Raw genomic sequence first — 27,492 nt, 5'->3', positions numbered from 1 at the left:
GGTTATCTGCGCTATATTGGAAGAGAGTGCGCATGCGGAGCTGCCATGCCGTGAACATGGTTGGGGATTTCGGTCTAATCGCGAGAAATACGACGCAACCGGATGTTATCACATCGCGTGGTTGGGCAACGTGGGGGGACCGGTAGGAGATAATGGTGTCGCCCAGCAGCAGCGGGGTAGATAGTCGAGCCGCGCCTTGGGTTTCGGGCTTATGTACGGGCTGGGCTGTACGGGAAAGCTGGGGATGGAGACGCGAAACCCCTCAATGTGGCACCCCAATCGAGCATCTTTATACTACATGACCACGGCTAGTGCCCTTCGGTACAACGGGATCATGTTTCTTTTCCTGGTAGTTGGTGACGGAGCACGCATTCAGATCCACCAAGTTCAAGGCCACCGGTTACAGTTCCTCAGCAACACAGTATCACATACTGGGACTGATAATACATCTCGTCCGAGTCGACCTTCCGCATTGGTCTGCAAGTGTATGGCGACAAAATGGTCATTAACCCCCAATGGATGTGAGGGCATTTTAGTGGTGCCTCATGGTGCGTGTGCTTAGGCATCGTCGCAAAAGAAAAGGCCTAATATTAAACCCACATGCATGCTGGTATATATGATATGGTATTTGATCGCTACGTCATATAAGCCTTGGTGCTCTAAAGTAGAGCGTACGCCATATCGGCCGAATGTATCTACGACAAGGCCAAGCGACCCCGAGCCAAGTCCATCCATCCACTTGTTCTTTAAGCGAGGCTGTTTTTCTTTTCTTTTTTTCTTTTTTTTTTTTGCCCGAGTATACATGGTGCAGCCGTGAGACGATGCTCATTGTGCTGGGCAGACTGATAAAGCGGTAGCATGAACATGCGCCGGGGAGCTCTGCGTTCACACATGGCAAGGGTATTGGCCATTCCAGCTTCCAGCTTAGGGTAATGCCCGCCACAGCTTTGGAATGTGTAAGTCAAGGATGCCTTCGCTACTTGTCCAAGTCCGAATTACGAAATGTGCGAAGTATGTCCCAGTGACCGGCGCCCGGTGGAGCTAGTGCGTTTGGCAGCCAAACGGTCATCCGCAGATCCGGGTGGTCGGTCTACTGTAGTTGAGTTGAGTACATGCATGCATATCACAAGTACGAGTATATGCGTACGCGTGTAGCATATACGCTAAACATGAGTGGATAGGCATCTTCCCGGGATCCGTCCGACCTTGGATGTTTCCTTGTTGTAATCAAGAGGGATAGGCCACTTAATACTCTAACGAACCTGTGTGTGTGTGTGTAAGTCGACCCCCAGTTCTCTTCAACCTCTATCCGTACCCACTGGTTCAAACAAGGTTGTCTTGTGCCCCCAACCCCGCCGCTGATTGGCTCGCTCGCTCGACTATCTATCTGAATCTCGAAGCGACCTGAGACGAGACCGTCTCATGGAAACTCAGCAGCTGAACTCTATTCTCCCATCTCAGCGATCGCCTTGCCATCCCGCGCGGACTCTTAGCCCAAATGGAGGCGAAAGGGTTACCTTAGGTAATAATAGCAATCGCAGCAGGTCGCGGGATCAACTCCCAGCAAATGGTTCAGGACACATGTTCACCCAACTTGCTGCTGTTTTTGCCTCTTCCAGCAACAGCGCGGGGGTCCTCCGGCTTTTGTTGCATATGTCGCATGTCGCACGCACACACACACACACACACGCACGCACAATCATTACCGACGATACCTCCCCCGCAAACGTACATTCACAATCAATTTAGTCTTTTTTCCTCTGGATCTGCAGCAGTGGATGGATTGACAGCAGCCGCAGCAAGCAGTAGCGAACACCAGCTCGCGACCAATCAGATGGGCGAGCCCCCAAACGTGCAAGTCGCTTCTTTGGGCGGACTATCCGAACACGCGCGCGCATCGGCCGAGAAAGCATATCGCGCTGACAGGTACCCAACTACGTCGTACTTACATGTTCTAGCTCGGCTAGCCTGACCTGGGCATGCGACGAGATGCGATCGGCATGAAGTTAGGTACGAGTAAGGTGAAATGCAACCGAAACAAGATATCTCTCGGGCAAGTTGTGCAAAATATCGCATTCGATTAGGGTAGTGGAAGTTGTGCGACGACCGAAACCGAGAGAGAAAGGAAGATAACGTGTGTGCACCCTCCCTTATCTGACCCGTCCCATCCCGACACACCTGCGTATGTGACTGATGAGGCTGGGGGGGGGGTTGCGACATCGGAATCCTATACGATATCGCATCGTGGGAGTCTGACCACGTTTGGCCCCTGAATCAACCAATACGGCGCTATCTACTGTAGAGTTCAGGTGGTTTGAGAATGATGTGAGATCATCTCTACTTGGCCTACCTCGCCACGCTATGCTATGCTGTGCCTGACTCTGCCACGCACTATTGGGACATAGCTGAGCGTAGTGATCGTATAATAATAAGGTACGAGCAAAACCGTTTTTTTGTTTTGGTTTGGTGCGGCCCATGGTAAACCCTAGATATCAACGACGGCGTCGCGTCGTGGGGGCATGCTTTTTGGCCATAGCACTCTCTAACCTTAGGTAGTAAGGAGAGGTTTAATACTAAGAACTTCCTGGACGGTGATATACCCTTAATTACCTACACACACACAAAAGGGATCAAAGCCGAAATTGGAGGGTGGATATCGTGCACTTTATTTTCCTTTCACACAACGGCGCGGTAGCAAAAACAAAAATAGAAAATAAAAAAGAATATTACAAAATTGCAAATTCCCCTGATCTGATGACCGCTGTGGATGGGTATGTGTCTTACGGTCAACGACGATGAGTCTTTGTTGTTCGCGTCCGATGCGCTGTTGTACAGTAATCCAAGTCAGTCGGGATCCTCAAAATGGAGAATGACTACCCTGTAAGTACATGAACTGAGGGTCATGGGATTCCAGGCGAAAGACAGTCGCAGTCACACTGTACGGTGAGGTTTGAGTCGCTCCCTCGTGTTAGGCTCGCGCCCCGTTGGCGCATTAGAGCCACGCCGTCTTTGAAGGTTCCGGATTGGTAGTGGCTTGAGTTTGTTGCTTCGTACCTCCTCCCGTTGGAATTATGCTGCTGCTGCTGCTGCTTGGTGCGGGAATGCTGGGAAGTAGTGCGTGCCGAAACAAGTCCAACACCTCACATGCCTGCACGTGTGAGGATCTCTAGCTCTCAAACAAGCCGGCAGCAAGCTGTCTGGTCTGTTTGGACGCAGCAGACTACAATGCAGATGGAGACGCGCGTACGTCATTAAAGCCCACTTGCCGCAGTTACCATTAGTAGCTACTTACCTGCACACGCAATTCGGGACGGGCAGCCATGTACCGACCATTGATACCTATAAGGCCGCAGCAGTCTGGGGAAACATACGATTCCTATTGGGGGAGAGAGGAGGCGGAGGAGTGAGCGAGAGAGTTGAGAAAGAGGAGTAATTCCCAAGCAAACCGATTGTTGGTTGCAATATCCTACTATCTCGGCAACCATGACGCAACCGGCTGCAGTGCAATCCATAGAGCAGGCACAGAAAAGGTGGTTTGATGGTGGTGGTGGATGAGGCTTTGCACGCTGAAGAAAGGAAGGTGCGACGGAAACAGGATATCGACCGCGACACACACTTGATCCAAGGTGGCTCAGGTCAAGTGGTAATTGTCATATGAGGCACGGTATTGGCGAAAGATAGTAGTGGCCCTGTGCCTGTGGCCCTCCCCGTGTGGCCTGGCCTTAGCTGACAACGACACACTCCCGGTTTCTCCCTACCCAAACTCCGACCCGTCTCGAAGGAACGCACGACAGGGGCTGCTGAGAAGATGATTGATGAGAGGCCCTAGGTTACCGAATTAAGGGATGGGATGGGATCGATGGGACGGGATGAGATGACGGCACAGTGTGCACTGTACAGACCGCCTTGGTAATTCTGTTGCTGCTATTCCCAGCGCATCAATCCATCAGCTCCATCCATCTCTCCGGCCCCCCATCCCTCTCAGCCGTCGCGCAGAATCTACAGAAGTTACGGGGGCCAGTCGAGTCCGTGGGATTGGTCCATGTGCAGCTGCTGCCACTGCAAGCCATTCTGTGCCCATTCACGGCCTACCACACGGCCTTTGCTAGGCCAACGCCCCGGTTTTTCTCTAATTGGGAATCTGGCCTGGCTCCGTGTAAGTGCTTCAGAAGCTAGAGGAGCTCCTGCGCACAGCGACCTTTGCGATCTCTGCGCCAGGAGAAGGAGAAAGAAGAAGAAAAGAAGCCACCGCCCTTTGTTCCTGGGCCTGGGGGTACAACGCACACAAACGGCTCCTCCTCTTTTTTTCCTTGTTACCCAATGGCGAAAATTTCTGACCGATAGTCCTTTTTGCGCGTCTTTCTTCCCAGTTTGGCCAGAGTTCCAGGCGAAATGTTTCGTACTGTGCTTGCAACTGAGGTGTAGTGGTGCGTGCGTGTGTTGTATGTTGATTGGGTGTGGTGAGTGGTGATGGGTGATGGGCAGTGGCAGCAGCACAAACTATGTCGGTAACAGGTTCCAGAGTGCAGCTACCGCACTTGCATACTGTACGTTTATGTACAGGCATACAGGCATACAGGCATACAGGCATACACCAGCACAACGATAACAAGCAGGCATGGAGCATTGAGGGCCTCTAGCCGTCTAGTTCCCGGGTAGGTACCTAGCGCGCTCGCTCTCACAGTGACAATAGCACCACCCCAGGCTATTATTATTATTGGTATGGTACATGTATTACTCAACACTCACTACCTACCCCAAGTACCTGCCGCCATGTACCTCCCGCTCCCTCCCTACATGCCTTAACCAGACTTATCTCGGGCTTGGGCTTGGGCTTGGGCTTGCACAGTCATCCAAGTCAGTCAGTCAGTCACTCACTCTCACTCTCTCTCAGGCCGTCCGCCAGTCAGTCCAGTCACACATGCCAATACATTAGACCCGACTGTCGCTCACTTCCACCTTCGGGCTGATCCCTCTCCCCCTTCCTCCAAGCACAACCAACACCAACTAACAACATCACGCATTTCGTTGCAACCCAAGAGTCATCTTCTTGTCACGGTCAAGATAATCGCGCCAGCGCTGAACATCTCGCCACAATCGTTTTTTGCCTTCCTCCCCCGAAAGCAAGGACAGCCCACGTCGCTTGATCTCCTGTGTACTTCCGGACCTGTCGCTTTGTAAGTCGTTATCGCCCGTTGCCCTCGCCCGACTCGGACTCAACCCTACCCGTCGCACACAACAGCAAACCCTCCCTTTGCATCTTCCAAACATACTAATTCTGTGTCGCGACACCATCCAGACTCGTCTTGAAGCACTTCTACACATTTCCAACATGGCGTCCCCGGCATCAGCTGCTGCCCGCGATATCCCCAAGACCTCCATCCCCCGAGACAACTTAACTGCTGTAGCGGCTGGACGGAGTGTCCCTGTGACACGAAACCACCCTCTCCCGACTCCCCCAACTCCATATCCCCTGCGCTGCCTCCCCACGGCCTCAAGGCCCAGCTGCAGACGGTCCACAAACACCATCAGCCCCTCGAGCCCATCGACTCAGATCTGGATCTGCACGATGGAACCGAAACCGACTCGGTAGGCTCCCCAACCTTCGAGTCGGCCGGCGCCATTACTCCGGCTCTGCTCTCCAAGTACCATCTGCCCGAGATCGTGCTGAACCACGGCCCTCTGGCCATCCGTCACATCATGGGCTACCTGACGACATCAGTACCTGGTTTTGCTGGCATTCCGCCGCCCAAGGCCCGGAGGCTGGTCGTCGCGGCGCTGGAAGGTCGAGGGCATGGACACGGACACGGCGTCCAAGGAGGAGGAGGTGTGAACGGTGACGTGCTGTTTGAGAAGGTCGGTTGGGGGCGATGGAACGCGAGGCGACGAGGCCAGCCTTGTCGATCTCGAATGTCCCCCGATCGACTGTCCCCCGAAGCAAGTGGCCCGACATCCTACCCTGCTGGAGGCATTCCCATCCACAAGGCCGCTAGACGGAACGATCGATCCAGGTTGAACGTCCGCGCCACTAGCATTGGCAACTCGGCAGTCTTTTCGCATGATGATCATGATGTGAACATGATGGAGAACGAGGCGGACAAGATGTCCCTCGACTCCATGGATAGCCCCGCCTCGGCCTCCTGCTCCGAAGCTGGCGACGACGACATGACCATGAACGACGACCCGGAAGATGCCACCGATGACGAAGACTGGGCAGCAGTTGGAGCTGCTGCATTGCGCGCAGGCTCCTACTCGAGCCCGGCTGATGCTCATCGCGACTTTGCCTCCCGCATGAACAGCACCGGAGCCTACCGCAGCTTCTCCGGCACTGGCATGCTCCGCGAGCCACGACTGGACAACATCGACTTGGCTGCATTGGCCGCCTCCCCCAACACTCAGGAGCGGGAGGCCATCCAAGCACTCTTGCAACTTGGTTCTTTATAATTCTGCATTGCATCGGCGGCGTTTTTGAAGGTGGGGATAACCACCGGCTTGGACGGTTGGATTGGTTTCGGTTTCGGTTGGCTGGCTGGCTGGCTGGAATGGTTTTTGCGCGGCACGGCATGATCGAGGCGGCGTTCCTCTTGATCGGCATTCTATTCGGTGTTCTCATTCGACACATGGCCTCCTGTGGTTCTTCTAGCGGAAGCCCTTGTCCGGTTTTATTCGTTGCGGCAATCTCCCCTTGCGACAACATCAAAAACAACAACAACGGCATTGCATATGCCCGCGGCCCTGGAGGTTTCTGGTCAACAGCCGCTTCCGGGCAGCGGGCCTCTTTGAACTTTTAGCGACGTTTTCCTTTTCTCATCATCATCATCACCACACGACATTACGAGGTTGCACGTTGAACGGATCCATACGGAACTCCTGCTATGGACAGAGGGTTTTTGGCGACTTTGAGCCGGTAGTCCTAATGCTACTGCTTGTGCTCGGTCTCTGGACAGTCTCGGCCAGCAGTTTTTCTTTCAACTTTATACCCCCCCTTGCAAATACCCCCCACCCACACTTTGCAGCAAACCACGTTCTGCTGTAGGTAGGGTGATTTCTCCACTTCAACATCCTGGAGGAACTATATTTTTGGTTTTTAACAACATGCTACCTAATCGAGAGGATCTCGAGGGGTGGCAACCGCTTGGCAACCGCAACCCATATACACAATTTAATACCCACGTCTTGGACGAAAGAGCTAGGACTTTTGACAAAAACACAAACAAAGAAGAAATGACCATTAAGTTTGGCATTCCGAAATAGTACTACTACTGCTGCCTACACTGTGCTGGATATGATAGGCAGACACCCCACGATATACACATGGTATACATTGGTTTATAGACCAGTAGCGGGATGGATCGGCAAGGCACGAGTCGATGTCATTGTACATGCATGGGCATCGATGGGGAACTAGCAGCTAGGTTATCTGGCTGTACAAGTACCACCCACAAACACCAAAATCCACTACCGGCACTGGGGAAAAGAAATATGAAAAAAGAGACCAGTGCCTTTTTTTTGTTCGGACTTTAGATAGTTTTGTTCTTGTACGTGTGTTTGTGCCGAGAGCAGTCTCGTTACCCACACCGAGGAATAATATATATCACGTTGTTGTTCGACCAGCTCGTCCATCTCTTCTCTTCGCACGCTGACTGTATGCCTGGACAGCTAGGGAGCTATCTACCTATGCTTTGACAATGTTGAAGACTATACTGTGATCCCCACCCAACTAAGCAAGGCGCCATCGGGTTGTTTTTCCTGCTTTGGCTACCCACAACAGCTTATGCCTGGCAGCCTGAGCTGTCAAGACCAGGCCCATCCCGGTCGCGTGTCTCCATTCGCTCTATTCTACGGATTCCACGGCAGCTGCCGTGATTTGGTAAACAGACAAGGTCGTGTGTACTGTGGGTAAAGTAAACAAATGATGGTGCATTCACACACAACATTGACTAGGTCACTTGGTGTGTGCGCTCGTGTTTTGTATGTAGGGTACCCAAACCCTATTTTTCGATCGCTATCGTCGAATCCGATCTTGATGGTACCGTTGAAGGTATCTCGTGGAGTGAAGGGGGGCAGCAATCTATAATAGGTAGGTGTTTCGTGTTCGGAAATATGGACGGAGTATATGCGTGCGTACGTGTGTGCGTGGGCGTGTGTGTGGTGGTCCTGGTTGGTTGTTGTTTTAAGGACACGGAATTTCCGAACCCTAATTCAGGGAGCGAGAGGGAGAGACAGTGGACTGAATAGGACACACAGGAAGCTTTGAGTTTCTGCATGTATATGATTGTATGTGCATTGCCTCGCCTCAAGGAGTTGGGTGCAGTATGTATGCTGACTAAAAAAAGACAGCCAACTACCGGCGACGGGGAGCGAGTATAGAGCCAGCTACCTATTTGAGACGATAGTATAGCCAGCCTACAGCCAAGACATCGGCGTTTAGAAAGAACATTCTATCGACGATGCACCTCCAGTCGGGGGTGGACTGCCAGCCAGAGCCTCCTCGGGATGTTCTGGATGCATACCCGTCCCTGTCTGTCCCTCCTGTTCTCGTCGTCAACAAGGGGAGAACGGAGTAAGGAGAAGTGACACTCATACGTGCATGCTGCTTTGTGGTCCCGTAGCCGCCCACCCACCAGACCATGCAGGGAGCCACCGGAGGGGGTTCGTGATGCGGTGGTGGCACACCGCTCACCACTCATCAGCTTTTTTTGTGCCTGTACCACATCTGCAGGTAGACTTGCACAAGAACCACGTTGTCATGATCCATCACCATCCATCCTCAACAGACAGGTAGGCGGGCAGCTTGCTTGCGTGGTACTATGGGCGCCGATGATCACCGCCATTGGTAACCTGTGTATGCCAGACACGTATACGAGGGACCGCGCGGCTGCTGCTGCTTGCCATGGCCTTTGCAGATATCCATGGCCGAGAACTAACAAGAAAGAAGTAAATGGGTCATAGTGTAACGCAACTAAGTATATTGACACTATATCCACGCAAATGGATTATAAATATTTCGTACTGCTCTGCTAATATTTTCTCTATATCGATGCTGATCTTTTGGGGTCTCGTACCAGTCGTTCGTGAGGGTCGTAAGTGTCATAAAGATCTATCCAGGACCACAAAGGTCTGGTCTGGGGTTTGTCTCTCTTCCTTCCCTTCCCGGCCTTTTCCAAATTGGCCAGTAGCGCCCGCGTTCCTTGACTTGTCTTGATTTCGTCTTCCCGTGGCTTTCGTATCCTATCCTTTCGGGCCCAATAGGGAAAGCATTTATTCCAAGGCTACAGGCCCCCAAAACCTATTACCAGCGTATAGGGGGTTGTAAGCCGGCCAGCTTTCCCCAGATGAGCGCGCCATAGGAGCATTAGCCGGCTTTCTTGACCAGCTGGATCGCGGGCGACGTCCCCGAATTCCACGTCGTCGCCTTGCTCATCGTCTTCTTGCGCATAACGGCCATGATCTCCGTCTCCATACGGCCGATGCCTTCCTCAATGTCGATGTCCTCGGCGGCGTACATCTTCTGCCGCCTGCGGTCAAGGTACCACCAGGCACCGACGATGGCCAGCGTAAGCGGAATCGTGACGACAAAGTACAGCCACAGGTACTCGGAGACCTGGGCGCCTTTGCCCGAATAGTCGTCGGGGTCCATGCCGGGGAACTCCGGGCCTACGTTGAAGTCGAAGAAGCTCATGCTGAAGAGCGACGCCAGGAAGGTCCCCGGCAGGAAGAGAGCGCCGAGTAGGGAGAGCGTCTTCATGGCCGTGCTGTCGCGCTTGCTGGCGTGAGCCAGGCGCCGTTGTTGGGCAGCCATTTCCAAGTTCAATTTGGACTCTTTCTGTGCGATGATGTTATACAGCTACAAGAAAGTTGATTATATTAGCATGTCTTCCTTGAGCACATTGGCACAAGGGCCAAGCCACAGAGACGAGACGATGATGGAGAAGGGAGGCACAACTTACAGCTTGCCGCTGGATGTTCAATCTCTCCAGGGTCGTATGCACATAATGTTCCATACCCGTCAGCTTGATGCGGTAGAACTCCAGCCGACTGACGAGACTGTCGTGGAGCGCCGTAATGTCGGGGCGGTTGTGGTCCGTCATCTGCCAGTACTTGTCCATGCCGGCGTGGACCTCCTTGATGATCTCCTGGTAGGCCTGCGGGCGCCTCCACAGCACCTGCGAGTGGCACTCGACCAGGTCCCGATTGATGGCGTCGAGGTCAAAATCCATGTAGCCTTCCTTCTCGTCGATCTCGTTGCGCATGGTGACGGCGTTCTCGAGCCGTCTCAGCCAGGCGCGCGCCTCGCGCTGCTTCTGATCCGAGCGCGAGGACAGGTCATGTGACAAGATGATGACGGGCAAGAGGAAGGGGTGAGCCACCTGGGCAGCGCAGGACTTGAGATGCTCGATGGCATCGTTGATGTCAGACGACGGCGTCCCCTTGACATAGCCAGTAGTGATATTGGTGTTGAAGGAGTGTGACAGCATCAGCTCCCAGCCACGGGTCTTCCCCTTCTTGCGGACATCCGACTTTCGATGGATGATCTCTGAAGAATGAGTGTTAGCCAAACGAGCTTGCACAGGCCGAATAGCAGTTTTACAAGATGCATAACAAAGGAGGGATGGAGTTAAGCGGCGTTCTTACGGAGATGAGGATCGTTGGCATCGTGGTCGTAAGAGGCCCAGAAAAAGGGGCCAACCACACTTGTGCCCTCTATGGCACGGAAGGGCAGGCGCAAGGTCCTCACCATGGAGGCATACTCGTGTTGCTCCAACGAGATGTGATGAGGAGAGAATGTTTCGGGATGCTTGGCATTCTTCTGGAGTCTGTCCGTGTTTGTTTTAGTCAGGCATTGGTAACGTCTCTTGTCGTGTCTCACACAAGGGTGGCGGTGGCATGGTATAGCATGACGGCTCACTTACACTAAGCGGATTCCGCTGAGGAGTTTAGAGTCGTGTTTCTTCGGTGGCTCAAAAGCGCCCTGTAGGTTGAGGAAACAAGTGTCAATTTCAAGAGGCCTTTGGGGTTTGCCGTTGACACGGGTGTTTAGCTAGCCATGGAAGGCTTCTGGAATTACTGGATCTAGATCTCAGACATGTAGATGGATGGGCTGGCTGGAGGGCGAGATGAGATAAGATGAGATGCGATGCGAATAAGGGTGCAGGTAAAATGAAGGAAGCTCCACTGCCGGAAATCCGGCACCGGTTCGATGGCGCAGAGCCAACGTCCAAACAAGATTTGAGCCGGGCCCGTTGCGATCGAGAGCCAAGACCGGGACGATGGGACGCGGAGGCACTTACCCGGCGGTTCAGAAAGTTCTCGAACTCCAGCGCCTCTAGCGGGTGCTCCTCTATAGTGTTCTTGGCAGGATCCTGTAGTGAATTGGTCAGTCGGTCTTATCATATCAAGTTGCCGTGAGTCCTCCAGAAAGACCATTAATAAACCGCTCTGCTTCCTTCCTTCCTCCCTCCCTCCCTTCCATCTTGGCAATGCCAGAACGAGGAAGCGGCGTGCCAGGAAAAAGCACAATATCCCCGAAGCTTGCAGAAGGAAAGGAGGCAGAGGGCGGCACCACCACCACCAGACTATAGTCGAGAACAGGGCAAAAAAGGAGAGCGAGTACGCGTACAGCATAGTTGAAGATTTCCAGGAAGCTCGTCGCCTCGCTGACAACCTTGGTCTGGTTGACGTGGGCGGTGAACATATAATCATCCATCTTGGGCCGGCTTCCTCTTATTAATTGATTCTTGGTTCTTGGTTCTTGGCGGTTTGGCAGTGCAAAAAACACAGTTCGCAACGATATATACCCAGCCGACAGCAAGAAGAGCCAAGCAGGAAAACCAAACCCGGATTAACTGGAACCAATCGATGCCCAGGAAAGCTCGGATGGAAGCACCAACAAAGCAATCAAGCAAGCATTCGCGGTAGTACGACGACGACGCTCCGCTTCGCGTATATTGGATAGGGACCCGGGGGGGATCTGCAGCAAAGAAGTGGGAAAAGAAACGAAAAAGATGCAGGCAGTATAAAAGCTGGACAATTCCAGCTATCTAGCGATAAAAACAGACCAATTGTCGCCTTGTCCCGCCAGCGAAAAAGAGGTATGTGAGATGGGTTGTTGAAATGAAGATTCGTCTGCTTCCCAGCTCCTTTCGCTTCTTCCAGTCGTCCCAGGAAGGAAGAATAAGCGGGAAGCCAATAATGGACGAGGCGGGTCGATCAGCTCGAAGCGAAAAGACCTCTCTCCCCAGTGGCATGGGTATGGGTGGGGAATAGGACAAGGAGAGAGCCGCAGTTTGCTGGTTTGCTGCTGTTGTATGATATTCCTTTTTGTACGGTCGGTATACGGTACATACTGACTTGTAAGTATATGCGTAGGCATATGCATGCACGCACTCTATCTTTGGCACCTGTAGCCCAAGGTGAGAGGTGAGGGATAACAGGTGAACGAGGGAGACACACACACACACATCCAGCAGGCGAGCGAGAGCAGGCAAACATGTACGTACGTACGGTCAGAGACCGGTAAGTCGGTGACGGGCATGGTAGGTGAATGGAACCGCCCGCCCGCCCGCGATGCAAAGCAAAAAAAGCACCGGCAGAATCGATCGAGCTCCAAGCTCCAGAGCTAGCGAGTTGACGTGTTTACCTCAATCTCGTTATACTTCGACCCAGTAAGCAACGGCCATTGCACGTACGGAGCGCCTAATCTGTATAAAACCTCGCGACGTCCCCCTAGTCCTAGGCCCCTAGGCTGCTAGGCCCTCGCAGCCTCCGGGCCCCGACCCGGCGTCTGTTGGAATTGGCTGCTTGCTCGACCTACAGTTCTAGTTCTGTACTACAGCTACAGTAGAGCCTGGCTCCAGGACTGGGACAACTTGGCCCACCGCCATGCCATGTGGGGGGGGGGTCCGCCTCCTAGCAACGCAACCTCGTTTGCTTGCCTGAAGCTTCTTTCAACGGTTCCCAATTTATTACGTCTCTTCCGCCCATCCAAACCCATCACAGGGGTTTCGGCCATCGTCTGGTTCCGTCTCATGAATGGAAAGACATGGTCGGCCCCCTGACGATGCAGGCCGTGGTCCAACCCGCACTGGAACAAACTGAAAATAATTGCCTTCGTTATTTGCTATCGGAAAGCAAACACTTCAAGGTAAGCGCTATCCATAGTCGTAGCCGCCAAAATACCCCTCGTACCTAGCGTATGAACTCCGTCGTCCCATAATAGAGCATAAGAGTATAATGCAGCCCTCGAGGAAACTCACCTTTGGTCCTTTTTGTACCTGATGCCGGGCCAGACTGACCACCCAGAATCTCTATCCCTAATCCATGTTTCTTGCTCTCGTATACTCCGTCGCCTCCCGCCATCCTACACCTCACACCGCTTCGGGTCTACCAACCAACAAACACCCCGGCCGCTTTGTGCCGGAGGCACTTAGAAGTCACCAAACAAATGTCCGAACCTAGTCAGTGTTAGCGCGTTCTTCCCCTGATCAATCGGCGTCTCCAACTTACTCGTCCGTTCCTTCCTGCCCATACTTCTCCTGCTCTTCCGGGTACCGATCGAACTGGCTCGCGTCGCCTGCCCCGGCCTTCACGGGCGGTGTGTAAGGAGCATCTATATCCTTTCTGAGCAACCGGTCCCACGTGACTTCGGCGAACCACGGATGATTCTTGACGTCCTGTGGCCCACTATACAAGTTGCCCAGGCGCTTCGTCAAGTCTGGCGTGATGAGGCTCTGAAGTAGGTTCTGCGCATCCGGGTTGATGTATTGCGGGTACTTAACCTTGCCCCTCAAAATGTTCTCGTAAATCTTCATAGGAGATCCACTGTCCCAGAAAGGGGTGTAGCCGCAAAGCATTTCGTAGATGAGAATTCCCAAGGACCACCTGCCAACCCCTCATTAGCTGGGCTCCATCCACGGAACCACCGATCCGGAGACTTACCAATCAACCGACTTGTTATATCCCTTGTTGCTGACAACCTCGGGAGCCAGGTAGTCTGGCGTGCCACACAATGTCCACGTCTTGTCTGGTACGCGCTTGGCAAACCCAAAATCTGTTATTTTCAGATGCCCGTGTCGGTCCAGTAGCAAGTTCTCTGGCTTCAGATCTCGGTAGATGATATTCTTCGCGTGTAAGTACTCGAGCGCCAGAGTCACCTCGGCAGCATAGAACTTGGCCACCGGGTTGGGGAACCGCTACAACAGAATCGGTCAGCCGAACTGCGCATGGCTGTAGTTAATGTAGGGCGGGGGTTCGACTCACGCCAGACTTTCGCAATAACGAAAACAACTCGCCGCCCTCAACAAAGTCCATGACCATGTAGATGTTCTTGCAATCATGGAATGTACCCCATAGCGTGATGAGGAATGGATGTTTAACCTCGCTCAGCATTTTCCGCTCATCGTTGGTGTGTTCGACTTGCTTCATCTTGACAACCTGCGCCTTTTTAGGACCTTGATGGCATAATACCGCTGGTTATGCTTCGATTGAACTAAATGGACGCGTCCAAAGCTGCCTGTACCCAATGTCCGTAGCATGTCGAAGTCGCCCAGTGAGTATTTGCCTTTTGTTACTCTGGACTCCGACAGCGTCGATTGGTGATGCGGTTGGCGTTGGGTCGGTGCCTGGATTTGATGTTGCGGGACCGGAGGCGCGCCATTGTTTCCTGCGCCTTTTTGGCTCATCTGTTAGCACGACCAATGCCTGGATAGTTGGGGAACTGTGTATACTCATTCGTACCATCAGTCTGGGGAGGGTGTATTAGATTGTTGATGCTGGGGAGGTTTTGTGGCGCGCCGACATGGCCGGGGCTTGGGGTGTGTTGGATCCCGAAGGGAGGCTGCTGCTGACCCGATTGGGAACTCATCTGTGACCCGCCCCCAGCCGAAGCTGGAGTTTGTGTTTCTGTGAGTCCTTGATAGCTCCCAGACGTCGACTTGGTGTGCGTGTGCGAGAGGGAGCTGCCTGTAGTCGTCCGGGTCGAGGTGTGCGAGAGCGAATTATCGAATGGCCTCGCGGACGTCGGCGTGATTGGGGTGACCGGACTTGTGGGTTGGCTGGAAGAGGGATCTGACTTGTCCTCCCTCGTCCGTTTCTTCTTAAGAAATCCTAGGCTCGGCATGTGTTTTGCTTGCGGAAGGTAGCGAAGGGTCAGGGCCTCGGTGTATTGTGGTCGGTGGAGTACGACTACCAAGCTAAGCAGCTATGTACGCAAGAGCAACCGTGTCGGTCGGTCAATTGGGAAGCTGGCAGAGCCGTGTGAGGGACTTGGCGAGAAGCAGGAATTGGCGCCTGTGGTGTGTCAGGCAGGAAGCTGACGTTCGCAAAGCGGCAGTGTGGGTAGGAGCGGTGGGTTCGACTCGGGTAGGGCACTACTTGCGTCGCCAATGTGCCAATGTGACGGATCGTAGCTCCGATCAAGAACCAGCCGGGCGGATGCGCTTGGAGCCGAGGGCAGGCGCGGGAGTCAAGTAAACAGCTTATGGACGGCGGGCCACTGCTGCGACCGAGACGGCACACTCTGGAGTCTCTGCAACTGCTATTGGCACGCCCCAGCTATGCTTGCCGGATAGGTCGACGTGTATGTGTATGTGTGTGTATGTGTGTGTGTGTGTGTGTTCGAAGCTGGTAGGTACGGTAGAGTCGAGCCTAGTCCCGGGCTGCTTTAAGGTTTGGGTGCAACGGTAGGAAGCTCAACTGGTGGCCGGGTCTGAGAAGGAGGTCCGGGTTGCGGTTGTTTTCATCAGCAGGAGCGGGTGTCCAAGAAAGAAGATGAGATCCAGAGACAAAGAGGTGTCGCAGATTCGGTATATAGGGAAGGGCAGGTATGTAGGTAGACAGTTGTGTGGGCTGCTAATGAGGTAGGTCCAAAGGTCGTGTGTCCCTTGTTCGCTCAAAGCCTTTCCCCGCAGAGTACCTACGACTAGGTCCTAAGTGGGCGCGGGCGGCTGCCAATGCAATTGGAATCCAGAGTTATCTTTGGAGCACTAATAAAAAGGAGTCCAGGACGGAGATTGGCAAGTAGGTATACAGCGGCTCTTGTTTACTTTCGACCGGAGAGGCCCTCCCAAAAAAACAAAGTACCGATCTGTGTTTGCAATTGGGTCCGATTGAGGCAGGCCAGGCAAAGGAGAGAGAGAGAGACCGAGACTGGAAGGAGGCAAAAAAAAAAAAAAAAAAAAAAGAAGCAAGCAATTGGCAAGGTGTCTTGAAACGATGCAACTCCCGGGTCCTGACAGGCTTTTCCCTTGTCCTTGTCTGCCGGAGGGTATAGGCAGATCGACCAATAGGCTCCGACGGCAGAGGCTCTTAAGGTTGAGCAGAGCAGCGATCAACTAGTCAGCTCAACTGAATTAAGGTTTCGTAGTCGAAGAGAAGCCTCAAAGACGGCGAGCATGGGCTACGAAAGTGACGAGATAGTTAGAGAATTGGTTGAGTGGACAGCCAGGGTGGGGTATTTCGGGGGGCGGGGGGGGGGGGGGTTGACCAGAGCAACTCCTACAGTCTCAGCTCGCTCTGCCAAGTTGAGCTAGCTTGCGAAAACATGGCAATGGCATCGGGAAAATAATACACCCTCCTCACCTTTTCAACTTCCCCATTGGCTCGTTGAGGATAGAGAAAGGGGCAGGAGTGAAAGCAAGCAAGAAAGAGCGTTGAAGCGAAGAGAGAAAGGGGAGGCGAGAGGGTGGCAGAGAGGAAGACCTGCCTCACTCCCGTGAGATGAGAGAGCTAAAGGAAAGCAAGCGCGCGCTTCCTTCTTTCGTTTTTCTTTCTTTTCTACAGTACACACGCAACGATGCAACGACCAGATCTGACCCTGCCAATTTCCTATCGTAGACTGACGTGCAGTCGAGGTAGGATACGGAGGCGAATGCTTGCTTGATAGGTGCGGAAACATACCGCTGATAGGAACAAACATGCAGACACGGAGTTTGGGTGATCTTGACTCCAAATCAGCCTCGAAGGAATTGCTGATCGACATCCCGCAACGGCTTGCTTGCTCAACTCTCACCCGGGTGCTGTAGCCTGTAGCCTGTAGCCTCATAGCAGCTAAACATTGGGTCAGTCAGTAGACAGATACAATACCTGGCTACTACCTAGCCTCGATGGCGTACATATCAGCTGCCGGCATATATCTCCTGCACCCTTCATAATAGCTGAACCATTGACATGGAACATCATCATGGCAACGCTTGGGCACGAATGGTACGCATGATTGACTGAATAGAAGGGTGGGTGAATGTGGGGTACAGAAAGCTGTAGGTACCATGTAGCAGTTTTCCCTCTAGCCCTCAACCCTGCGTCATTGGAGGTTGGAGGTTGGGGTTAGCCGATGTGTTCTATATTAAGGACTGGACGTCTGCAAGCATATCGATCCAGGCGGGCCTATAGCCAACACCCTTGTGAGTAGTCGTCGTAGGAATCTTGCTACACTTTGTTGCAAATCATCTGGCATCGCAGGACCAGCCGCATCTTCAATGCATTCCATGGCTTTTGCCCTTGCGCAGGATAATTTGTTCTACGGGATGAACTACTCTGGTATTCCGTTTCATGGTCGTCTGGATTCTGAGCTATAGCACGGCACTCTCGTGTTGTTCTAGGTAGCAAGAAACGATGCCCAGTCCAATCAACCGCGGTTTGACGACTTACATAAGCCAAATCCTGAAATGGCCATATTTCGTATCATGGACCATTCCAAAAACCAAATTCTGCAGGCGATCCAATAAGAGTGTGTGCACTAGCAACCTTTCGTTCTTTGATTCATATTTGTGGCCTAATCCTAAGTACTTATATCCGAGTCTGTGCCCAATGCCATACAGCACATAAGACCTCATACGCCGCGTGTATCTTGACTGCACCTGGAGACCCGCGACTTGGAATGATGTAGAGTGGTATATACGATTCGATTCGTGTAGTAACAACTGTAGAAAAAGTCCTCCCCTTTTTTTCGTCGTAACTCGTTTGCGCCTCGGCCCTTCAGATTTAGAAACGGTGAGACCTGTTCTTGGTTCGGTAAACAGTGTAGCCAACGTAGCCGCCTCCGAGCACCACGCCAACCATAACAATCTTGAACAGGAACCAGCCCCAGCCGCCGCCCTGCTTCTCAGGCTTTTGCTGCTTGCTCTTACGTCCTCCGGGAGAAGACTTGCTGCCGGTTTGCCCGCCAGACGTGTACAGGTTCCTTGCGTTGACGGAGATGATGTCATGGTTGTCGCTGAGCTCGCCAGTCTCGGCACTGAAGCCGAGATAGGTGACCGATGGGATGGCCGGGGGCTCGCTCGTCTCGAAACACAGAGTCCACTCGTCTTCCGACTTGTACTGCAGCTCCAGCTTCAGCTGCTTGTCCTGGAAGTAGGTCAACTTGAGCTTGGTCGGGACGCTGGCATGTCGAATGCCACGGGCAGAGCAGCCGGCGAATTCCTGGTCTTTTCCGTCGTTGTCCTTGTTGTAGCTGGTCTTTCCATCTCCGTACATGGCCATGACGTAGGGAAAGACGACACCCGGGCGGTTGTTCTTGTAGGTATCGACAAAGAGACCGAGACCCTCGAAGTTGTCGGCATGCCCAAAGACGGAGCCCATCTTTCCGCGCTCCTTTGTAAGCCACATGGCGAATCCGTCGCCGTAAAGCTGGTGCTGTCCATGGATCTTGAACTCGACTTCGATTTCCCAGTTGGTGGCCGTCAGGGGTACGCGGGAGAACAGCCAGCCGTTTTGCGAGGGACGGTCTGACACCAGGCGAACGTATCTAGGCACAGGTTAGCCTCTGTCGGGATATGCGGAGCGGCAAGCGGAGCCGGGTTGCATACGAATCTGTCCTGATGATGGTATCACCTCCGAACTCGTACCAGCGACTGGCCATATCCGAGTCGAGGTAGGGTTGGACTAGTGTGTGCGTTCGCAGCTGTGTTGGGAGAGCGCCATGTTAGTCAACTCGACTCAATGCAAAGGGCGACAGAGCCTGTAGAAGGGCAATGGAACTGACCGAAATGCTGCGAATGTTTCCTTCTTCGTCATGGCTCACTGCAGCGCGAGCAGTCGCTGCCAGCCCCAAGGCCGACGACAACCAAGTCTGCCACCTCATTGTGGGCTGAGCCGGGCGAAAAGAATGGTGGGAAGGGAAGAAGGAGAAGAAGCTGAAGGAGTGCTGTTGAGCGTCTGCCGCGCAAGAAGGCCCCTAGAAGAAGTGTGCTGTGCGACGATGGCCAGCTAGTTGTCGTGGTCGTGGGAGGACTGGAATCAAAACGAATTCGACCAATTCCATCAATCGTTAGCTGGCCTCTTGCCTGTCCTCCATCGAAGCACCAGTAGCTGCCAATAAAACCGGGGCCCGGGAGAGAACGTGCAACTGTCAGTGGTCAGACTTAAGGCTTGTCTTAAACTCTCCCCGTCCCCTAGTGTAAGTGTCCCTAAGCGGATACAAGGGTACTAAGTACTTTTGGAGGCACCGAGGCACCTGATGTCGGGTGCTAGGGTAACTGCTAACTGCTAAACTGCCCAAAATCGAAGCTGTCCGACTCCCGACTGGGGTCTCTGGCGTAAATAAGCGCGCTCTGCTCCAGGTACCTTACTGCCTGTCTTCTCACGCTACATGTGGCTTGGGTGGCAGTGCGCTAACCACCCGATGCCTTATACTAAACGTTCACACTGATATATAAAGTCGATTCATATTCATAGCTGATATGGCATTCTTATTGGAACGGCAATCCTTTTCTATTCTACAATGGCTGGCATTGGGACATCCTGCAAAGTTCGGCTATTAGGCTACCCCAATGCCCAGTAGTATCTCCCACAAGTTCGGCACCTGCCCCCATTCCCAGCCCATGTACTCGTTGGCCATGAGAATCAGCTGCGCCAACTGCCTATCCGCATCACCCATTTCCTCCTCTCCCGACCTGGCGAGCATGTGCCTGGCAACTTTTGCGTACGCCAGCTTCTGAGCGCGGTGCTTGACGGTGTTCCGGACCTCGAAGTACATCCAGCTGCGGGACGCGGCAAGGTGCCGGATCCTGTCCGCCGAGCTCATCGCGTCGAGCTTGTCCCGCTCGTCCCGCGCCGGCCCGCCGCGCGTCACCACGCGCTGCTCGACCTCCGAGGCTGCCAGCTCGTACGCCTTGTTCTGGGCGAGCACGGCGAGCTGCTCGGGCGTGATGGGCGCTTCCATCGTGACCATGGCGCCCGTCGTGCCATGTCTTAGCGCACGCTGCTGCAGTAGGTAGGCGGCCAGCGACTCGGCCAGATGGTCGGTCAGCGAGGCGTATGTGTATTTCTTCTGTTTCTTGGCGACGGCGCGCATCTCGTCCTCGAACAATGGTGTTAGTAACTCGCTAAAGATCACACCATCTGAGCAAAGGGGGTTTGGCTTAGCTGTTCCCATTCCCGGGCTTCGTATGAGCGCAGTGAGCCGGGGAGGGAGCTTGATCAGGTGCGTGAAGTACTTGCTGCCATACAGGGCCGGTGACAGGGCGGCGGCGGCATGGTGTGCAAAGTCGTGGAGGTCCCAGAGGGCTTCGGTGGGGTCGAGCAGGCGAGCGCTGTCGCCTTCAATGTCACGAGATCTTACCGCAATATGCTGAAAGTCGATGGAGGCAAAGGCGTAGGCCGGGATAAGCTTGGCCGGATGGTCTACCTTGGTGTTCTTCGTTGTAATCCATCGGTGGACGCCGTAGTTGATGGCGCGTATCGCATTTCGTTCGGTGCACAGAAATGAGTCAACCGCTTCGAAGGCTTCCTTATTTGACGCTAATACGGACATGAAATCGTTTCGACAGTCTGTCCGACTGCCCAAGAAAACGACGCCATACTTGTGCATCGACACGGCTGCTCGCCAAACAGGCGCATCGTGTTCGAACGTCAGACGCAACTTACTGGCGCCGTTGAGGTTAAGTAGGATCTGGCATCCTTCAAGAATGCAATCCAGTAGCTCCTTTTTAATAAGCCCCACGAAACGTTCAACCTTCTCTGCATTATTGAAGTATGGGTGTTCTGGCGAGTGACCGTCGAGCCACTGCTCAGATGGGTCGAATTCCAGGGGCAGCTCTTGGAAAACCATCATCAAACAGTTCCCCTTACCAGGATGAACAGACATAGTTTCGAGTGTCATTTTGTCGCTTGATCGATACGGGACAATACCGATCGAGACGAGGCTAGTCCAGTGTCCTACGCAACAAACATAGCCGAGGAGATAAAGCGTGCATTATATAGTATATTATACGACATACCAAGGAACAAAGCAGGAAACAATCTATTTGTTCTATATATTGTTCACAAAATATCCAAGCTAACAGAGAGATACAATGGCTTTGACATGTATGCTAGCACCTTTCAATACATCACTGCCAACTGTTGATGATTTCCTCTACCTCCTGGAGAGAATCTACCGTGAAGGTCGGCTTCAACTTCTCGCATTCAGATTTATTACCGTACCCATATCTACACCAGACCGATATGGCGCCGCCGATATTGATCGCAAACCGGATATCCGCCTCCGTATCGCCGACGACCAGCACGCTCGACGCATCAATAGGGTCGGCATGTCCCTGAGATCTCATCGCTGGCATCAGCAAGTTGAGATAGCTGCCCGGGTCCGGCTTTCTCGTAGCGCCAGGGGTCTTGTCGCCAACGATCATATCCTCGCGTATGCTGTCGCCCAAGCCATTGTTTCTGAGCGCCGCCACGACCGCCGCCACGCCCTTGTTGCTGACAATGGCCGCAGGGATATTGCGGGTTTTAAGTGTCGCTAGCAGCTCCGAAGCCCCGGGGTATGGCGTGATCAAGGGCTGGCCGTGTTCCGCGTAGAGCGAACGGTACGTTGCCGTCCAGCTATCTTCGTCAAAGTGACTTCCAGCATCGGGATGCAGCGCTTTGAACGTATCCTGCAGTCCCGCTCCGCTGGAGATAAACCGGTGCACCTCGGCCTCGGACGGTGCTTGGGCCGGCAGCAGCGCGTCGAAGGTCAGTTTGATACAGCGAGAGATGGAACGGTGCGTGTCGAACAAAGTTCCATCGAAATCAAAGATGAGTTTGATCGGCATGATCGGAGCCGCCCGTGGCGTGTGTACAATTGGTTGCAGTCAAGCTGTCGCTGGTGTTGTGTGGCAATGCCTGTTTTGTGGCCAAGTCTTGCGCTGTGGTGGTGTATAATGTAGGACGAGCTTTTTCTCTCGCAACAGCCTACTGTAGTACTTTACACGTGTTGCCGCGCAGGTTTCTCGGTTTCTCTCACAAGGGTCTCTCGCCTGGTGAAGGCCAACCCTCCTGCCAGCCACTAATGACCAGTCAACCAGACTGCAACGAGCAGCCAAACAGTCAATAGGCCAGTCAGGCCATCCAGGCCAGTCATAGGGCGATGGGCGGATAAATAAATTTTAACTGATTGCACCGTAAAATGTTCAAGTAGTCGTTTCATCCTGATTCCACTGGAATAATGTCGTCAAAGCAACCCATGGGAGCTCCTATCCTGACGCTCCCAGCAAGCGAAGTTTCTTCCCTAATGGAAACCTTCTGCGCCCCGAATGCTTCGAATCATATCATGCAACGTACAATTCACACTCTCACTCGAAAGCTCGTCGCCGCTGCCCAAGATCACGACTCGTCTCTCACCTCGGCAACCTTGATACCAGTCCTTGAGGCCGGATTACCTATGTACGTGGGAGCTCAGTCCGCACTCCCATCATCAACGTGTGTCTTGGTGAGATGTTCCAAGTCCAAGAGCAGCCAGAACGTGGCCGTGGAATGGCTCGGCAGAAGGCCGCTTCCTCGACAAGACGACGAGGGCATTGGCCCGCTTGTTCTACTTGACACTGTCATCGCCACGGGAGATACCATCAAGCTGATATGCGACCGACTGCTGGGAATGCCCGGGTGCATCCTGAGGAGCGTAGTGATCCTGTCTTGCTACGCTGCTCCGGCGGCCTTACAGAGGCTAGCGATGCACCCACTCGTCAAGTATATCGTCGTGGCGAGAGAAGCCGAGAAGTGCGACGACAATGGCTACCTGGTGCCCTACACCAATGGAGACATTGGCGACAAGATCTATGGGGCCAAAGCAAAGGGGGTCGTTGGCGGCTTCTCCAACCGGGCTGTTTATGGCTGACGTTGCCGACAGAGTCGTGAACCCAGTTGCATCTTCCGTTGGAAGTTGTCAACTCACAACTAGCGGGATGGGTGCTTGTGAAAGAGCGAAAGCCCCTGATGCTTCAAGTGGCACTCATCAGACGAAGTGTAGGAAGGAAGGATATCGACTGCGGATAGGTGCGGCATACCCCAGGGGGAGGACGAGGAGAGCTTCAGCCACTCCCCCACTGTAGCTGGTAGGGCAAAGCCACATGTCAACGCTGAAAACAGTGGGACGGGTACTTACTTTTGGCGGCTCACCCAGTTGGGACATGCCTGGCCAGGCGGATGCGCTAGAGGAATAAATATCTTAGCCCCGAAGAGGCATCATTGATAGCTCAACTCTTTAATACAGTCACATTTCGAGCCTCCAATTGATTGTATCGATTGCTATTGGGCTTGTTCCGTCGACCATCACTCTTCCTAGACCCGTTAGAGGAACGTAAGGACCAGAAGAATTCGGCCGTTATAGAAACCCACCAACAATAACAACCAACCCCAACTCCGCCATCATGGATTCCGAGAGCGTCAAGCAAGAAGTCATCAAGCAGGTCCAGACGCAATATGCCATGAACAATGCGCGCGAGCTGATTGAGGTATGAGGAAGTCTTATCGGCCGGTTCCCAAGCAGCACAGAAACTGATACAATTCCAATTGGCGCAGAAAATCAACGAGCATTGCTTCCAGAAGTGTGTCCCGAAACCCGGTGCTTCCCTATCCAGCGGCGAGCAGACATGCTTCACTCAGTGCATGGAGAAGTACATGTCCTCGTGGAACCAAGTCAGCACCACATATATTACACGATTGAGGCGAGAGGGAGGACAATAGAGCCAGAATCGAGAACACAATACCATCGGGTGCGCCGCGCTATACTGTATATTATGGCTGCAGTTCTGCAGCGGGAGGTTATCGGCTGGATTTTCGGATTTGCCATCGGGCATCTCCGGGTACCGGAATCCCTAAACATAGATCGCCATGTACTATCACATTCGTCTCGGGCGGCAACATGAATATGATGGAATTGCCTGGGTAACGGCTTTGGGTATCTTGAAGTTGCACGCTACTGCTCGTTTGCAGCAGCTGCTGCCGCGGCCTTTCGAGCAAGGTATCTCTGCTTTGCGCTCGAGATCTCGCCTTCGGTTTTCCTGCTCTTTGCGGCACGCTCAACCTTTTCTCTCTCCTCAGCCTCGTTCTCCCTGGACCGTTTGAGTGACTCCTCGAGTTGTGCCTCCATCATACGTGACTGTCGTTCGCGCATGCTCTGTTTGCCTCCTGCGCCAACAAACCCGGCAGAGGAGCGGTCTTGCTTGCGCTCGGTTTCGCGCTGGTCTCTGCGGACTTCGGGCTTCTTCGCGCCCAGGTTGAGACCACCTTTGAGCAATTCGCGCTTGTCGACGACCTGCCCATCGTCATTGATAGCAACCGATGCTCCTTTCGAGTTGAGTTCCTTTGCAATGTCGGCCTCGGTTCTCGTTTTTTGTTGGTCTTGAGATTGATCGTCGGGGGCTTCCGGGCCTGACTTTGATTTTGCCTTATCCTCTGCGGCCTTCATCACTTCGGCGTGTCGTTGATCGCCTCGATTTAACAGGTCCTTGTAGAATGCCGTCATACCACCGCCCTTGTTTTTCTTGGCTTCTTCCTCTTCCCGTACTCGCTCCTCAGCCTCTATGCGCCGGTTCTCCTCTTGCTGTTTCTTGTAGGCTTCGGTGACGAACTTTTCCTTATCCGCGTATTCCTCGCCCTCCTCCTCTCTTTCCCGGGCGACCTTCTTTTCTTCGGCAATCAGCGCGTCTCTTTTGCGTACCGCAGCCGATTGCAGGAGACTCTTCATGTATTTGGGCCGCCGGTCGACATCCTCGGGCGCGGCCACCTTCTCCGGCTTTAACGAGTCGTAGACCCCATCGTAGTCGTAAATCGAGGGATCCAGCTCCTCCGCGGCCTCTTGGTGTTTGCGCGACTCCAGAGAGCTCGACAAATCGCCAAACATGGATATTTGCGGCTTCTTTTTAAGTGCCGGTTTGTCTTGGATCTTGGAGGCCTTTTTTGCTCAGCGCCGCCGGCTTGGACGAGAAACCGTCATCGTCGAGTTCGGTGATTTTGGTGGCCTGGGGGCCACTGTTGTTGGCACCATCGTCGTCTGAATCGTCATCGCCTCCAAAGATGGGCTTCCTCTTGGGCGGCGCAGGTTTGGAGTTTGTCGCCTTCTTCAGATTTAAACCGTACGACAGACCTGGCTTGCTCATATTGGCGCCCGAGGAAATAGAGTGGCGTGGAATGGTTTGCGACGGTGGCTGCGGTGCTTTACAATGATGTAGATGATGGAGAGGTTAGGTACTTGCTTGCTGTGGTAGCTATTGGCTTGACCTGGAGTGCCGAAAACAGAGACCCACACCCATGACCGACAATTACAGGGGTGGTCTGACTTGATAAAGCTTATTATCGGACTTACTGTTAGCAGGGGTCCGCCATCCATTCAACAACACATCGATAGCAACTTGGCTTGCTTTACGTACGATTCCCGTCGTCGCATTGCCAATCAACACCCGGCTAAAACCCAGGATGAACAAACCGCCATGACCACCGCACCGTCGTCTCCCAGGAGGCGGCACATCCTGTCGTCCATCAATCCGGACCTCCCTCGTTTGTCGCCCGAGGTGGAGGATCGCGCCGACAGCTACCACACTGACACTGCCCCGCCAAAAAGTGAGCCGCATCTTCCAGACGACGACGGCGCCGGCGAAGAGAGGGCGCGCTCGAAAGACCCAGACAGCAGCAATAACGACGGAAAGAGACATGGCGATCGCAAAACCACCAAATTCCGCTTCAAGTCAAAACACTCCAGCTCACATCGCTCCTCGCGCCGTCGCGAACGAGATTATGACGATGACGATTGCCGCCGCCGGGACAGAGAAGGCCGGCGGCGCTCTGAGCGAAGCAGAGACGGCAGGGAGGGGAAGTGAAAGATCATGACGACGACGACCCCGACCCCGACCGCGAGTCGAGACGGAGTCATCGCAGAAGCCACCACGGTGAACATCACAAGCACCGGCGGCGGAGACACCGCCACCGCACCCGCACGCGCTCGCCCACCCCGCCGAACCCTCACGAGCCGCCGCCCCTGGATCCGGAAGCCGCCTTTCGCCAGTCGCTCTTCGACGCCATGGCGGACGACGAGGGCGCGGCGTACTGGGAGGGTGTCTACGGGCAGCCGATCCACGTGTACGCCAACGCGCGCCCGTCGGCGGAGGGCGGCGGCGAGCTGGAGCAGATGACGGACGACGAGTACGCGGCGTACGTGCGGCAGAAGATGTGGGAGAAGACGCACCAGGGCCTGCTGGAGGAGCGCGCCCGGCGCGAAGAGGCGAAGAGGGCCAAGGACGACAAGGAGGCCGAGGCACGCCGCTTGACGCGGCAGATGGAGGAGAGCCTGCGGCGCGGCGAGGAGAGACGGCGCAGGCGGAGCTGGCGGGAGAAGTATGAAGAGTACGCCGCGGCCTGGGCCTCTTGGGATGGCACTCTTGAGGGCATGAGCTGGCCGGTTGCCAGAAGCAGCAGCAGCAGCAGCAGTGATGGAGACCGAGCTGAGATCAATCCCGAGACCGTACGGGATTTCTTCGTTAACGGACTAGACCCAATCGAGATTGGCGAGTCAGTCTTCCTCTCGAAGCTGAAGGAGGAGCGTTTTCGATGGCATCCGGACAAGATCCAGCAGAGGCTCGGGGCTGGGTTTAACGAGACTGTGCGGCGAGACGTCACAGCCGTCTTCCAGATCATCGACAAACTGTGGTCGGACATCCGCGCAAAGGCAAAGGCAAAGACGTAGTAATGACACCCCTGAGAATAGACGATATAAATAGACACTCGTCTGGCGCGGGCGCAAGCCAGCCACTGCAACTTATCTTGGATAATCTCTGGCGTTGAATACGCATGTAAGGCGTCCCGAGCTAAGCTGCTAAAATTTTACCATACAACAACTTGAAGAGTCAGCTGCTATTATGGACAGTACGAGATCTCTTACCCCTCTCTTCCTCAACTGTTTTCCCTCTGGAATCCCGACAACACGGGCCTTGATAGGCTCTACACAGCCCACATGTTAATCTCGATTAAGGGGAAGCGTGCATAGCAGCTAAAAGCACCTGCCCATGCATACACAACACAATTTCTCATGTGTAACTAGAGAAAATCTAGCGGAGAAAGTTGCAGGGTGTCGGCAAGTCCAGTCTCCAGCAGATCACCAACACAAATAAAAGAATGCGTACTGGTGGTATGAAGGTTGCCTTACCTGGGGTGCCTTCATCCTCCTTTAATTCACAGGCGCAGGGTGGCTTAGCTTGCCTGTTGCCATGATCGCATCCATTCTTGAACGACACCGGAAGGACCAGT

At 53.8% G+C, this 27,492-nt stretch overlaps 10 protein-coding genes across 10 annotated transcripts; 4 read left to right on the top strand and 6 right to left on the bottom strand.

Annotated features, from left to right (window-relative positions):
• Positions 1–5,332: 5,332 nt before the first annotated feature.
• Positions 5,333–6,444, top strand: PG986_013566 (Sin3 binding protein-domain-containing protein; the record flags this gene model as incomplete). Its single annotated transcript, XM_066849788.1, has 2 exons — positions 5,333–5,337; positions 5,409–6,444. The coding sequence occupies 2 exons, from the start codon at positions 5,333–5,335 to the stop codon at positions 6,442–6,444; spliced, it is 1,041 nt and encodes a 346-aa protein (XP_066693931.1).
• Positions 6,445–9,355: 2,911 nt separating this feature from the next.
• Positions 9,356–11,707, bottom strand: PG986_013565 (uncharacterized protein; the record flags this gene model as incomplete). The annotated part of the gene is made up of 6 exons (XM_066849787.1): positions 9,356–9,847; positions 9,951–10,537; positions 10,636–10,817; positions 10,914–10,972; positions 11,292–11,363; positions 11,621–11,707. The coding sequence occupies 6 exons, from the start codon at positions 11,705–11,707 to the stop codon at positions 9,356–9,358; spliced, it is 1,479 nt and encodes a 492-aa protein (XP_066693930.1).
• Positions 11,708–13,426: 1,719 nt separating this feature from the next.
• PG986_013564 (uncharacterized protein) lies at positions 13,427–15,118 on the bottom strand (the record flags this gene model as incomplete). Its single annotated transcript, XM_066849786.1, is given in 6 exon segments — positions 13,427–13,454; positions 13,507–13,881; positions 13,939–14,192; positions 14,260–14,439; positions 14,451–14,662; positions 14,737–15,118. The coding sequence occupies 6 exon segments, from the start codon at positions 15,116–15,118 to the stop codon at positions 13,427–13,429; spliced, it is 1,431 nt and encodes a 476-aa protein (XP_066693929.1).
• A 2,861-nt stretch (positions 15,119–17,979) lies between these two features.
• Positions 17,980–19,078, bottom strand: PG986_013563 (uncharacterized protein; the record flags this gene model as incomplete). The annotated part of the gene is made up of 3 exons (XM_066849785.1): positions 17,980–18,742; positions 18,804–18,898; positions 18,980–19,078. The coding sequence occupies 3 exons, from the start codon at positions 19,076–19,078 to the stop codon at positions 17,980–17,982; spliced, it is 957 nt and encodes a 318-aa protein (XP_066693928.1).
• Positions 19,079–19,753: 675 nt separating this feature from the next.
• On the bottom strand, positions 19,754–21,046 carry PG986_013562 (uncharacterized protein; the record flags this gene model as incomplete). The annotated part of the gene is made up of 1 exon (XM_066849784.1): positions 19,754–21,046. The coding sequence occupies one exon, from the start codon at positions 21,044–21,046 to the stop codon at positions 19,754–19,756; it is 1,293 nt and encodes a 430-aa protein (XP_066693927.1).
• A 280-nt stretch (positions 21,047–21,326) lies between these two features.
• PG986_013561 (phosphoglycolate phosphatase) lies at positions 21,327–22,028 on the bottom strand (the record flags this gene model as incomplete). Its single annotated transcript, XM_066849783.1, has 1 exon — positions 21,327–22,028. One exon carries the CDS (start codon positions 22,026–22,028, stop codon positions 21,327–21,329), a length of 702 nt encoding a protein of 233 aa, XP_066693926.1.
• Positions 22,029–22,486: 458 nt separating this feature from the next.
• Positions 22,487–23,089, top strand: PG986_013560 (uncharacterized protein; the record flags this gene model as incomplete). The annotated part of the gene is made up of 1 exon (XM_066849782.1): positions 22,487–23,089. The coding sequence occupies one exon, from the start codon at positions 22,487–22,489 to the stop codon at positions 23,087–23,089; it is 603 nt and encodes a 200-aa protein (XP_066693925.1).
• Positions 23,090–23,621: 532 nt separating this feature from the next.
• PG986_013559 (Tim10/DDP family zinc finger-domain-containing protein) lies at positions 23,622–23,937 on the top strand (the record flags this gene model as incomplete). Its single annotated transcript, XM_066849781.1, has 2 exons — positions 23,622–23,705; positions 23,773–23,937. 2 exons carry the CDS (start codon positions 23,622–23,624, stop codon positions 23,935–23,937), a joined length of 249 nt encoding a protein of 82 aa, XP_066693924.1.
• Positions 23,938–24,169: 232 nt separating this feature from the next.
• On the bottom strand, positions 24,170–25,352 carry PG986_013558 (uncharacterized protein; the record flags this gene model as incomplete). Its single annotated transcript, XM_066849780.1, has 2 exons — positions 24,170–25,131; positions 25,184–25,352. The coding sequence occupies 2 exons, from the start codon at positions 25,350–25,352 to the stop codon at positions 24,170–24,172; spliced, it is 1,131 nt and encodes a 376-aa protein (XP_066693923.1).
• A 330-nt stretch (positions 25,353–25,682) lies between these two features.
• Positions 25,683–26,932, top strand: PG986_013557 (uncharacterized protein; the record flags this gene model as incomplete). The annotated part of the gene is made up of 2 exons (XM_066849779.1): positions 25,683–26,065; positions 26,128–26,932. 2 exons carry the CDS (start codon positions 25,683–25,685, stop codon positions 26,930–26,932), a joined length of 1,188 nt encoding a protein of 395 aa, XP_066693922.1.
• Positions 26,933–27,492: the final 560 nt, after the last annotated feature.

Source organism: Apiospora aurea (genome assembly GCF_038362705.1).
Source record: "Apiospora aurea strain CBS 24483 chromosome Unknown utg000009l_segment0_segment0, whole genome shotgun sequence".
Taxonomy (NCBI): domain Eukaryota; kingdom Fungi; phylum Ascomycota; class Sordariomycetes; order Amphisphaeriales; family Apiosporaceae; genus Apiospora; species Apiospora aurea.
The sequence above is the reverse complement of the archived record's forward strand: the minus strand, read 5'-3'. Positions and strand labels throughout refer to the sequence as shown.